We start from the raw sequence: 12762 nt of genomic DNA, 5'->3' as shown, positions 1-12762 counted from the left end.
TCTTTGGCTGAGTAGCTTTGCAAAAAGGCATTATTCTAGCATGTTCAACTGATTATCAAATAATTTACTAGGAGTTTAAAATTAATCTCTAGACTGGCAATATTGCTGTACACAAGAAACATCGTGCAGCCAATAAATCACCCTTTTGGATAGTTTTGAGAACTTATAAATTTGATTTATAATGCTAGGCCCCGAAGAGCAGGTTAATTTAAGTTAAAATAAACAGATTTGTCCACTTGTCTGGCTTGCTGCAAGTTAACCACCCACTAGTGACTTGCAGCTGAAGTTTGCTTGTAAAATCATCCAATAACATGCCTGAATGAGCTTTACGCCCAGAACAATAATTAGGGAAATATAGTCCTTTGCACTCACTGCTTTTGAACACTGACTTCGCCAGATTGCCCAGAACTCCCTTAATGAGGATATTAAATTATTGTGGATTTTTAAAAATCAAGCATGTCGACAGTTGGGGCAATCAGTACACAAGATTAATTGGATTCCTAAAGTGGCTTTGAATTAATTATGAATACAAAAATGTGGTATCAGTGAAATTAAAATACAGTGCTACCCATTTATCTTGAACCCCTTTATGTTGAAATTAAACTTATTTTGACGAAACGGTGAAGCCCTAGTCCCAGCTCCAAACATTATTACCAAATACTTACCGTCTGTGTCGACTTCAACGTAAAATCTGGCACACTTTCGTTGATGATTTTTTTTAAGTCCCCAAACACTGTTAAGGGAGCTTTGGTGAACTTGACTGCAGCGTCTTTGAAAGAGGACGTGTCCAGCGGAAGGAGGTTCACCGATTCAGAGGGAAGGGAGCTTTCGTGAAATTGATATTTGTAAGATAATAGGAAACTGTAATGTCTGCTTATGTCAACAAACTGCTTATGTCAATGAAATTAGAATGGTTCCCAAGATGTCTCACAAGACGATAAGACTGAAAGTGGTTCCAGTAACCTCATAGCTCGTATGGTCACGTTTTCTGAAGGGCTCCCATTTTTAAAAAAAAAATCTATTCCCATCCAAGCCTCTTGGAAGTGTGTCCCTATTTTCATTCTGGTTTAGCAGTCTGACTCGTTTTTTTGCTATTAGTTTGGGTTGATTGATTTTTTTTTTTGTTTAGTCTCTGCTGACTTGAGGCCATTCTGCTCTTACCATACACTGCAATGAAATGTGTAGCCTCCACTGTCCCGTGCTTTGTGTCCGAAGAGCATGACAAAGTTTTTTTTTAAAAAGGAAAGCAAGTTGTTGGCTGTGGTGGTAGCTGGTCCTGTGACCCGCAATCTCCTTCCTGCAATCCACCTAGATAAAACGTGACTCCCAATCCACTACCACCATGAGGAATAGGGAGAAAGAAAAGGTTCCCGTCGGGACACTCAGCCAAACAGCCAGGTTGCAGCACCACTCCACAGTCCCTAGCTGCCGCGAAATGCAGAATGCATCCACTAACTCTGAACTGCAGCATAAACTCCAATAACTAATTGGATAGCTCTGCCAAAGAGCCGGCACAGGCACGATGGACCAAATAGCCTCCTTCTGAGCTGCATGATTCTATGAACTCCCCTCCAAGGAGACCAAGCCAAAAGCCCCCAAAGTGACACTCCAGGGGACATGAAAGACACATGCCACCAGAGCTCACCACTGAAAATAGCCCAGACACATCCTGTCTCAGTGATTTTGTCTCACCCCAGGATACTGAGGTCGAGGCCCAGCCCCAACTGCTTCTTGGGGCTGTCAGTGCAGACTGCCCACATGAACCAGTACAATGTTTTCAACATAGCTCCAAGCCACAGGGATAGATGGATCAAACCCTTCTATCTAAATTATAACTGTTTCTATTCATGCTCTGGATGTCTGCTTCACTTGCAAGACCAGCATTTATTTCCCATCTATAGTTGCCTGAGAAGGTGCTGATCCATCTGAGTGGCTCGCTGGACCACTTCAGAGGGCAGTTAAGAGGCAACCACGTTGGTCTGGGACTGGAGTCACATATAGGCCAGACTGGGTAAGGATGGCAGGTTTCCTTCCCTCAAGGAACTAGTTGGGTTTTTACGACCAGCCAAAATGGTCACTTTTACTGATACCAGCTTTCTATTTCCAAATTTTTAATAACTGAATTCAAGTTTTCAAACTGCAATGATGGCATATTCTATGGATTATTAGTCCAATAACATGACCACTACACTACTGTACCAACAAACATGTCCCATTGAAAACTTTCTCAAAAAATGAGTGTTTTCATTGGGAAACATATAAAAAGAGTTTCTGTTTTTTCTTAAGTCTGTGTATTACTGTGGGACAACAGTGACTGCACATTCCTGCTCCCCCTTCCTTCTACCCTTGACCCCATTTCCCCAGTGACATATAGTTTGTGTTGAATACAATAGGATCACTCACATGTTTGACACCATTTGTGACACACAACATTCTCAGATCAGCGTGAGACCAGTGAAAATGAGGGTATGCTGCCCAGAATAACTTACTCATAACATTTTTTAAAAGAACGTTTCTGAAGTTAAATCATACTGCTACTGGATAGCTTGTCAGTTGTAACGGTAAATACTGAATTTCTCTTTTGAGGGCTTAAGTTCAAGTACTCTGCACTGGCATTTAAATTTGATTCTTTATTAGACAAGTTTCCCTTATTCTCACCCAAGCATTAAATGGAGCATTTGGGGAGTAGAGAACTAGACCTTTCCCACAGAAGTGTTCCTTGTATGAAAGCATCAACAGTAGCTGTGATGAAGCCTAATGGCCCATAACCTGTTCCTTTTCCAGTTCAATAAAGGATGTGTAATGGCCGATAACAGCAATGGGAGTCAAGTGGGTTTAAACTGCAGTGAAGATTATTGGTGCTTACATATTTCAGGTTGTAATTTTTTTTAAATAATGTAACAGGAAAAATTGTACTCTGCACTTGCAGACCAGTTGAATTCCTTGGCTCTGTATTTACCCTGAGATACTGGCTGTCAAGTGCTTAATGTTATAAGCTGGACAGCCCGGTGGTGAAGGATAGAATACTAGAGCCTTGTCTTCAGTTGCTTCCAAGCCTTTAGTCACCGAGCTCCACATTACACGCACCACACCTTAGATAAGAGCTCTTATATATGGATACAAGAGAGCCCTAATTGATACACTCCACCTCAATACAATTCACACTAATTGTTATAAATCACATGGATACAATTAACACTTAATGTGTGTGTCTGAACTTTCTCTGCGCTATTTTAGGAGAGGCATTAACCCATTTTTTAAAAAACAGGTAGATATCTCCGTTGAAATAACAGAGGAATGTCAGGCAATTGCGTTAAGCATTCATGCACTAATAGCCCATTGTGTAATTTCAGGGCAAATGAGATGCCCAGAACACACTGCAACACTTCATATGTGTCCTAACCAATGTCTCGTACAAATTCAACATAACTTCCTTGCTTTTATACTGAATGCTCCAAGATAAAACATACAGAATTCTACTTGCCTTTTTATGACATTTTCAACTTGCTCTCCGACCTTCAGTGTGACTACATGCCCAGATCTCTCTCCCTCTGTTCAATTACCATTTTAGATGTACCTTCTTTCATTGTTTATTTTCCCAAAATGTAAGCAAAACACATGTGATTTCTTTGATAAAATCTTCATTTATATCTCCAAATATCCCTTCTCATTATATATTGAGTAATGCTGTTTACCTTGACCGATCATTGTAGGAAAATATTTTGACTTGTTCACCCAGGAGAAATTTTGTAAGCCTGACTAAAAGAGACCAATTTTGCTATTCAGGATAAAACCAAAATGAACATTAAGAAAGCTGAGTATAAACTATTACCAACAGTATCAGGTGGAAATCATGTGCCTATTAAGTGTTTTTTTCCATATAGTTTGAGACCTGGTTCCAGGATGACACAGGTTGGGTAAACATGCAGGGATATGTATTAGTTCGCAGACACAGCAAAAAGAAACTATATGGGAATATATTGTTTTATGTGAGAGAGACCTTCATTATACTGAGATGGACCTGTCTAATCCAAGTACGGATAAAATGGAAACCCTGTGGATAGGATTGAGATACATGAGGGAAAGGAGACTAACTATGGGCATCTACTATAGATCTTCAGGTCAAGAAAAAGGACTTGACAAAGAAGTTTGTAATTAAATAAGGGTAATGTGTACAGGAATATATGCAGTTGTCCTGGGTGATTTCAATTTGCCAGAGATAGATCGGGAAATCTGCAAACGGTGTAATAAGAGGCAAAATGTGCTCCTTGGCACAATATTGGATTGTTAAATGATCAAGGCACCCACACCACACAGGGGTGCTGTTGAACATGATATTAAGTAACTAACAGGACAGTAGAGCAGAGAACATCTTGGCAACAGTAACCACATTATGGTAGTGTTTAAAGTTAGGCTCATGATGGAAATGAGAGTGAGTACAATAGATGCATTCAACTTTAGAAAAGCAGATTCTGAGGGGTAAGCTAAGGAAATTGGATTGGACAGCACTTTTGGAGGGGAAAAGCATAGAAGCAATGTGGATCATGTTTAGAAGTACAATACATAGAGTATAGAACAGCTACATACCACTAAGGAAGGAGGCTTAACAGAGTCATAGAGTTACATAGAATGTATAGCACTGAAACAGGCCATTCGGCCCAACTGGTCCATGCCGGTGTTTATGCTCCACACGAGCCTCCTCCCACTCCTCTTCATCTAACCCCATCAGCATATCCTTCTATTGCTTTCTCCCTCATGTGTTTATCCAGTTTCCCCTTAAATGCATCTATGCAGGCAACAATGAAAAGTTTGCGGGGAGTAAGGGGAATAAAAGAGATTGTTCTTAAATTATGAAGCAATGGCCGGTATGGTGGACCAAGACAAATATAAAACCAAGGTAATGGAGGTTAAGAAACTGGTCAGGACAGCTTAAATGGAAACTGGTCAGAACAGCAGGGATATTAAAAAAAAATCAATAAATATGTCCACAGCAAGCAGGTGAAAAATGAAACTGTGGCTATTGAAAGATCGCAACGGTGACCAAGGGATAATAAATATACCAAATGAATTCTTTGTGCAATCATAGTGAGAGATTGGGTATTTACCCCATCACAGAAATTTAATTTCTGCAAAAGGTGGAGGTAGATGGAGAAAGTAATACAAGAAATAGAAATTTCAGATAGGCAGTCACTAATAGACTGAGGAGGTTGAAGGAATAACACGACACCAGACCCAAATGAACTTAATACAAGCATACTCAAAGAAGTGGCTAGTGAAATTGGTGATATCGTTGACACTATCTTTAAGGAATTAATAGAAATGGGAGTTGCGTCCAAGGATTAGAAAGTAGCTAACATAGCACCTATGTTTAAAAAGGGGCATTGGTATGATCCAGAAAACTAAAGCCCAATAAACTTAACATTTGTTTTTGGTAAAAGTTTTGAAGACATCCGAAAGAGGGATAATGAAACAGCTAAATAGATATGGTATGATGAGAGGGAGTCAACATCGATTTAAAGGAGGGAAGTCCAAAAATGACACACTTGTGACCGTGAAAATTCTGCGGCCATAATGATTTTAGCAAGGTTTAATAACCTGCCACACGAGAGTAGTCCACTAGGTAGGACGGCATGTGTTATGAATTTGGGTCTACCGCAGGTATTTACTAGGGTTCAGTGGAGTCAGTTGCTCTCTTAAAAAGCAAGCAACCAGACTGCTTAATAGAAGGTTACTCCCACTGCTCTATATCTGCTAGTGTCGTAGTGGGACCCAGGAGTGTAACTCCCTTGTGATCTGGACCAGATGTCCATGTCTTAAGCACATGTACTCCTTAACTCGGTCTGCCTTCGAAGAGATTAAACACTCGACGAGGTGTCATTTGGTTCAGTTAGTAAACTGTTTTATTATTAGGTATACAAAACATACAGAATACTGAATATGATGAAAGTTGCTTGATGCAATCAGTTCATCTTATTTGTGTCCCATTACAAAAATAAAGACCAAGTGTACTCTAGCCCATTTGGGATTCTTAAAGTATAATGATCGATTCGCGCTGCTGTCTGTCCTACCAACAGTGTAGAGGTTATTTCTTCCTTGCAGCTTTTCTGCTGCCTTAGCTGACTTTACGGCCGTCCTCATGCCTTAACTGAACTTGGATTTCTGCATTGGTTCTTAAAAGGCCTCCCTTCTAAGACGAACAGCGATCAAAAACAGTTGTCAACACCAAGGTGTGAGATGTCTCCCGAAAGATCAGACGTTGCTAACGAATTGGCCATTGTTTGGGATCTATGCATTTTATTTGCCTATGGGTGGCCAACCCAGCATGGTACTGTCTGGGAAAACCACTCCCCTTCAGGAAAGCTTTTACCCAAAACACATATTGCAGCAGCTCATCTGGGGGGATAAAAAGGAAGCAGAATTTCAATTGTAACAGCATGGAAAATGAACATAATCTTGAAGCTCAAACTTAGAAGAGGGAAGGTGCATAGTCAATTTAGATTTAACTACTTTACCCAGAGGGTGGTGAATGTGGAATGGACTACCCAGGGAGGCAGTGGAAACAGATCCTATGGAAAAAATTAAGGATTTGACAGATATTTGAGGGATTTGGGGATTTGAAAGGTACTAGTTTTGGGACCAGCCAGGTGGACTGCAGAATCTTTTCCAATCCAGTCCTATGTTCCTGAGTACTGGAATCTGAAATAAAAACAGACAATGCTGGAAATTCACATATTAGTCATTATCTGAAAGACATGTCAACATTTTCAATGAGGCCCTTCATCTGGACTCATTGTCTTTAGTCATTTTTACCCAGACTTTCATAAAGTTTAAGTTGCTGTATGTTTGTTTTAACATTTCATGTTACACTTTACCCAGACAATGCAAGAATATCAGGAGTCATCCAATGACTCAGGAGGCATCTTTTTGATGGCCCTTTGGGATTGAAGTTGTATTATTTTTTTAGGACCAGGTGAATACTGTAAGAATGATGGACGGATCATTAAAACTGTCTGGCAGGCTTTTAATTTTTTTTTACTGTCTGGTACATTTGTGGATCCACTTCTGCAATTGATAGTAGATGAGCTGCTACAGCCAAACAGCTGACTTGGGGGGGTGGTGGGGGGGGGGGGCGGTGGATATAATCATTTAAATGTTATAAAATGCTCTATCTGCCTGTGAGGGACAATCCTGTAAATCAGAGCTCTTGGTTTATAAGACAGGTTTCTAAATTCAGAAAATAGTTTCATGTATTTTACATACTGCATCAGAGTTTAAAGGCTGCATATATGCTAGTGGATTAGAACACCTAATAATTGGCTGATCATCACACTGTTGTAAACCAGATTATAGTTGTATAGGGCCATTTATAACTGAATTTGAATGGGAAAAATGTATTAATAAGAACTATGTGATGACTTACCAATGGACCCTAAAGAAGGGAACAGCAATATATTGTTAGATAGTTCATAGTGCTACAGCTATAGTTTTAGTTTTTTCCTCTGTGCTTTCTTTTGCAGGTCCCTCAGGAATTGGGCTGAATGAGCTTAAAAGGAAACTGTTGATTAGTGATTCTCAGCACTATGGTGTAACAGTTCCACGTGAGTATGACCCACTTTTCTTTCTCCGTTTTAATCAAGTACTTAGTGTTAGTTATATATCCTCAAATGATGACACAAGTGTAGAAATCAGATAAGCAATTTAAGATTATTGAATGTGGAAAGAGTTTCATTTACCCATTTTGATTATAATCACAAAAGTTCTCCAATTACTTATTAACAACTTTTATTTTTAACTGTGGGTTCTGGGCTCAATGCTGTCAGCCATTCTTGCTATGTTTTTATCCTTTTGCATATTAGTTGATATCATCAGCAGCAACAGTCACAAAAGACTAACTACTTTTTTTTAAATGTTGGAATATTTGGATTATCAATATGGGCTTGGCAGCAGTGTCGTACATAATAGGCACCTCTTGATGTCCCTTTCTGTTTACCTGTCATTACTGTTGTTGACAGTTATTTGATTGAAGCCTGCACATAAACTTTAAAGTACGAACTTTGAAGATACCCTCAGGTATTAAATGCTGGGATTTTTTTCTGCTCAGGATGCTCATTTTCAATGGCTAACCCAACCTATCCTTAAAGGATGTTTCTGTTTGGTTCTTTCTTCAAGAAGCTGAACTCAACATCAGTTTAAGTAGGAGAGTATCTGTAGCACTTATTGTCAATAAGCCTATGCCCAGTTTTGTTTGCACTTATCTGATATGGCATGATGACAGATCAGTAATTGGACCCATTTTTTAAAATTCCTAAAGAAGGAAAATTTGTATTTATACAACAACCATTATGTCCCCAGGATATGCCAAAGTGCTTACTTTTGCAGTGTTGTTAATGTTGTTATGTAGGCAAACGCCAGCCAATTTTTGCACAAGATCTCACAAACAATATCAATGAATGACCAAATAATCTGCTTTTGGTTGATAGAGAAATGTTGGCAAGAGCAACGGGAAAACACTGCTCTTTGAATAGTGCCACATGATCTTTTATGTCCATTTGAACATGCAGTACATCTCATTCAAAAGCCAGTGCTTCTAATAGTGCAGTACTTTCACACTATTGCACTAAAGTGTCAACCCTGATTATATGCCCTGTAGTGCTCCATCGCCCAACTGGGTGGGACTGCGCTCTCCTGGTTCCATTCTTATCTATCCAGAGAATCACCTGCAATCTTTCCACTTCTGCACCGTTACCTCTGGAGTCCCCCAAGGGTCTATCCTTGGCCCCCTCCTATTTCTCATCTACATGCTGCCCCTCAGTGACATCATCAGAAAACACGTCAGGTTCCACATGTACGCTGATGACATCCAGCTCTACCTCATCATCTCCTCTCTCAACCCCTCACTGTCTCTGAGCAAAAATTTCCTCCAACTAAATATTGGGAAGACCGAAGCCATTGTCTTTGATCCCTGTAACAAACTCCGTTCCCGAGCCACTGACTCCATCTCTCTCCCTGCCCACTGTCTGAGGCTGAACCAGACAGTTCGCAACCTTGACGTCCTATTTGACCCTGAGATGAGCTTTCGACCACATATCTACTCCATCACCAAGACCGTCTACTTCCAGCTCCGTTACATCGCCCGTCTCCGCTCCTGCCTCAGCTTATCTGCTGAAACCCTCATCCATGCCATTGTTACCTCTAGATTTGACTATTCCAATGCTCTCCTGCCGGCCTCCCATCTTTCATCCTCCATTAACTTGAGCTCATCCAAAACTCTGCTGCCCGTATTCTAACTCGCATCAAGTCCCATTCACCCATCGCCCCTGTGCTCGCTGACTTACATTGGCTCCCATTCCGGGAACGCCTCGATTTTAAAATTCTTATGCTTGTTTTCAAATCCTCCATGGCCTTGCCCCTCCCAATCTCTGTAACCAGCCCTACAACCCTCTGAGATCTCTGCGGTCCTCCAATTCTTGCCTCTTGCGCATCCTTGATTTTAATTGCTCCACTATTGACAGCTGTGCCCTCAGCTGCCTAGGCCCTAAGCTCTGTAATTCTCTCCCGAAATCTCTCCGCCTGTCTACCTCTCCTCCTTTAAGACGCTTCTTAAAACCTGCCTCTTTGACCAAGCTTTTGGTCACCTGTCCTATTATCTCCTTATGCGGCTCGGTGTCAAATTTTATTTGATAACGCTCCTGTGAAGTGCCTTGGGACTTTTTACAATGTTAAAGGCACTATATAAATGCAAGTTGTTGTTGTAGTGGGTCTTGAACCCACATTCTTCTGACTCAGAGACAAAAGTGCTTTCGACTGAGCCACACTGACACTGAAGACTCTATCTTCATTTCATATGGTTTGAGAAATCTGCCCAGTTTTTCTTCCTTGTAAATTTGAAGTTAAATGTAAGTTTCACCATTTAGACCTGAGGATTGTACTACTATAGTAACAGAACAGGGCACAAAAATGAACAGAGCCGCGCAAAGAAATGCAACTCAGTGCTGTACTGAGGGAGTGCTGCACTGTTGGAGGTTCTGTCTTTTGGATGAAACGTTAATCCATCTGTTCTCTTGGATGGATGTAAAAGACCCCATGGTACTATTCCAAGAAGAGCAGGGGAGTTCTCCCTTTGCCCTGGCCAATATTTATCCCTCAACCAACATCACCAAAAGCACGTTTTCTAGTCATGTCTCTTAATGTTGTTTGAGGGACCTTGCTTGAGTACAAGTTGGCTGCAATTCCTCACATTACAATAGTGACTACACTTCAGAAGTACTTAATTGGTTGTAAAGTGCTTTGGGAGGTCCTGAAGTTATGAAAGGTGCTATATAAATTGAAGTCTTCTCTCTCAATCAACTATGTCTAACAGAGTAAAACCTTGGAGAGATTTGTCACAAGCAGTGAACAGCTTGATGGTATATATGTGCTCCACTGTTACCAACCAGTTCTTCCGCAACCCCATGAAGGAAAGTACCATTCCGCGATAGTTCTCTCTGACCATCAGCAATAATAATAGTTGCTTGTAAATATACATTAAACAATTTTAAACAATTCTACCAGTCACTAAAACAAAGTAGTTTAATTCTAATTTTCATGCATTATGAAATCTTTTAATGCTTAATTAAAGATGTCAGTGAAAGTGTATTACAGTAGGTTAATACCAGCCAAATCTTAAAAATTACATTGTTCTGACATGTCTTTGTCACCTTGATTATTACTTATATATTTTCATAAGTAGTTTGTTCAGCACAGTTACATAAATCTTATCTGAACGAGTCATTCAGCCCTCAGTTCAGTTAGAATCATAGAAGTTTACAACATGGAAACAGGCCCTTCGGCCCAACATGTCCATGTCGCCCAGTTTATACCACTAAGCTAGTCCCAATTGCCTGCACTTGGCCCATATCCCTCTATACCCATCTTACCCATGTAACTGTCCAACTGCTTTTTAAAAGACAAAATTGTACCCGCCTCTACTACTGCCTCTGGCCCCTCTGGACCCTTTTGTATCTCTCCCCTCTCACCTTAAATCTATGTCCCCTCGTTATAGACTCCCCTACCTTTGGGAAAAGATTTTGACTATCTACCTTATCTATGCCCCTCATTATTTTATAGACTTCTATAAGATCACCCCTTAACCTCCTACTCTCCAGGGAAAAAAGTCCCAGTCTATCTAACCTCTCCCTATAAGTCAAACCATCAAGTCCCGGTAGCATCCTAGTAAATCTTTTCTGCACTCTTTCTAGTTTAATAATATCCTTTCTATAGTAGGGTGACCAGAACTGTACACAGTATTCCAAGTGTGGCCTTACTAATGTCTTGTACAACTTCAACAAGACATCCCAACTCCTGTATTAAATGTTCTGACCAATGAAACCAAGCATGCCGAATGCCTTCTTCACCACCCTATCCACCTGTGACTCCACTTTCAAGGAGCTATGAACCTGTACTCCTTGATCTCTTTGTTCTATAACTCTCCCCAACGCCCTACCATTAACGGAGTAGGTCCTGGTCCAATTCGATCTACCAAAATGCATCACCTCGCATTTATCTAAATTAAACTCCATCTGCCCACTGGCCCAATTCATCAAGATCCCGTTGCAATCCTAGATAACCTTCTTCACTGTCCACAATGCCACCAATCTTGGTGTCATCTGCAAACTTACTAACCATGCCTCCTAAATTCTCATCCAAATCATTAATATAAATAACAAATAACAGCGGACCCAGCACCGATCCCTGAGGCACACCGCTGGTCACAGGCCTCCAGTCTGAAAAACAACCCTCTACAACCACCCTCTGTCTTCTGTCGTCAAGCCAATTTTGTATCCAATTGGCTACCTCACCTTGGATCCCGTGAGATTTAACCTTATGTAACAACCTACCATGCGGTACCTTGTCAAAGGCTTTGCTAAAGTCCATGTAGACCACGTCTACTGCACAGCCCTCATCTATCTTCTTGGTTACCCCTTCAAAAAACTCAATCAAATTCGTGAGACATGATTTTCCTCTCACAAAACCATGCTGACTGTTCCTAATCAGTCCCTGCCTCTCCAAATGCCTGTAGATCCTGTCTCTCAGAATACCCTCTAACAACTTACCCACTACAGATGTCAGGCTCACCGGTCTGTAGTTCCCAGGCTTTTCCCTGCCGCCCTTCTTAAACAAAGGTACAACATTTGCTACCCTCCAATCTTCAGGCACCTCACCTGTAACTGTCGATGATTCAAATATCTCTGCTAGGGGACCGGCAATTTCCTCCCTAACCTCCCATAACGTCCTGGGATACATTTCATCAGGTCCCGGAGATTTATCTACCTTGATGCGCGTTAAGACTTCCAGCACCTCCCTCTCTGTAATATGTACACTCCTCAAGACATCACTATTTATTTCCCCAAGTTCCCTAACATCCATGCCTTTCTCAACCGTAAATACCGATGTGAAATATTCATTCAGGATCTCACCCATCTCTTGTGGTTCCGCACTTAGATGACCTTGTTGATCCTTAACAGGCCCTACTCTCCCTAGTTACTCTTTTGCCCTTTATGTACTTGTAGAAGCTCTTTGGATTCTCCTTTGCCTTATCTGCCAAAGCAATCTCATGTCCCCTTTTTGCCCTCCTGATTTCTCTCTTAACTCTACTCCGGCAATCTCTATACTCTTCAAGGGATCCACTTGATCCCAGCTGTCTATGCATGTCATATGCCTCCTTCTTTTTGACTAGGGCCTCAATCTCCCGAGTCATCCAAGGTTCCCTACTTCTACCAGCCT

The 12762-nt window shown here is 40.9% G+C and overlaps 1 protein-coding gene across 7 annotated transcripts in view; it reads left to right on the top strand.

Annotated features, from left to right (window-relative positions):
• Positions 1–12762, top strand: part of mpp7a (MAGUK p55 scaffold protein 7a) — a 417410-nt gene that overhangs the window by 387057 nt on the left and 17591 nt on the right. For all 7 annotated transcript variants that reach the window (XM_068007174.1, XM_068007182.1, XM_068007172.1 and 4 more), the window contains one exon: positions 7518–7598. In XM_068007174.1, the coding sequence (XP_067863275.1) occupies positions 7518–7598 (81 nt within the window). The remainder of the gene's footprint in view (positions 1–7517; positions 7599–12762) is intronic.

Source organism: Heptranchias perlo, chromosome 2 (genome assembly GCF_035084215.1).
Source record: "Heptranchias perlo isolate sHepPer1 chromosome 2, sHepPer1.hap1, whole genome shotgun sequence".
In the NCBI taxonomy this organism is placed as follows: Eukaryota; Metazoa; Chordata; class Chondrichthyes; order Hexanchiformes; family Hexanchidae; genus Heptranchias; species Heptranchias perlo.
The sequence above is the reverse complement of the archived record's forward strand: the minus strand, read 5'-3'. Positions and strand labels throughout refer to the sequence as shown.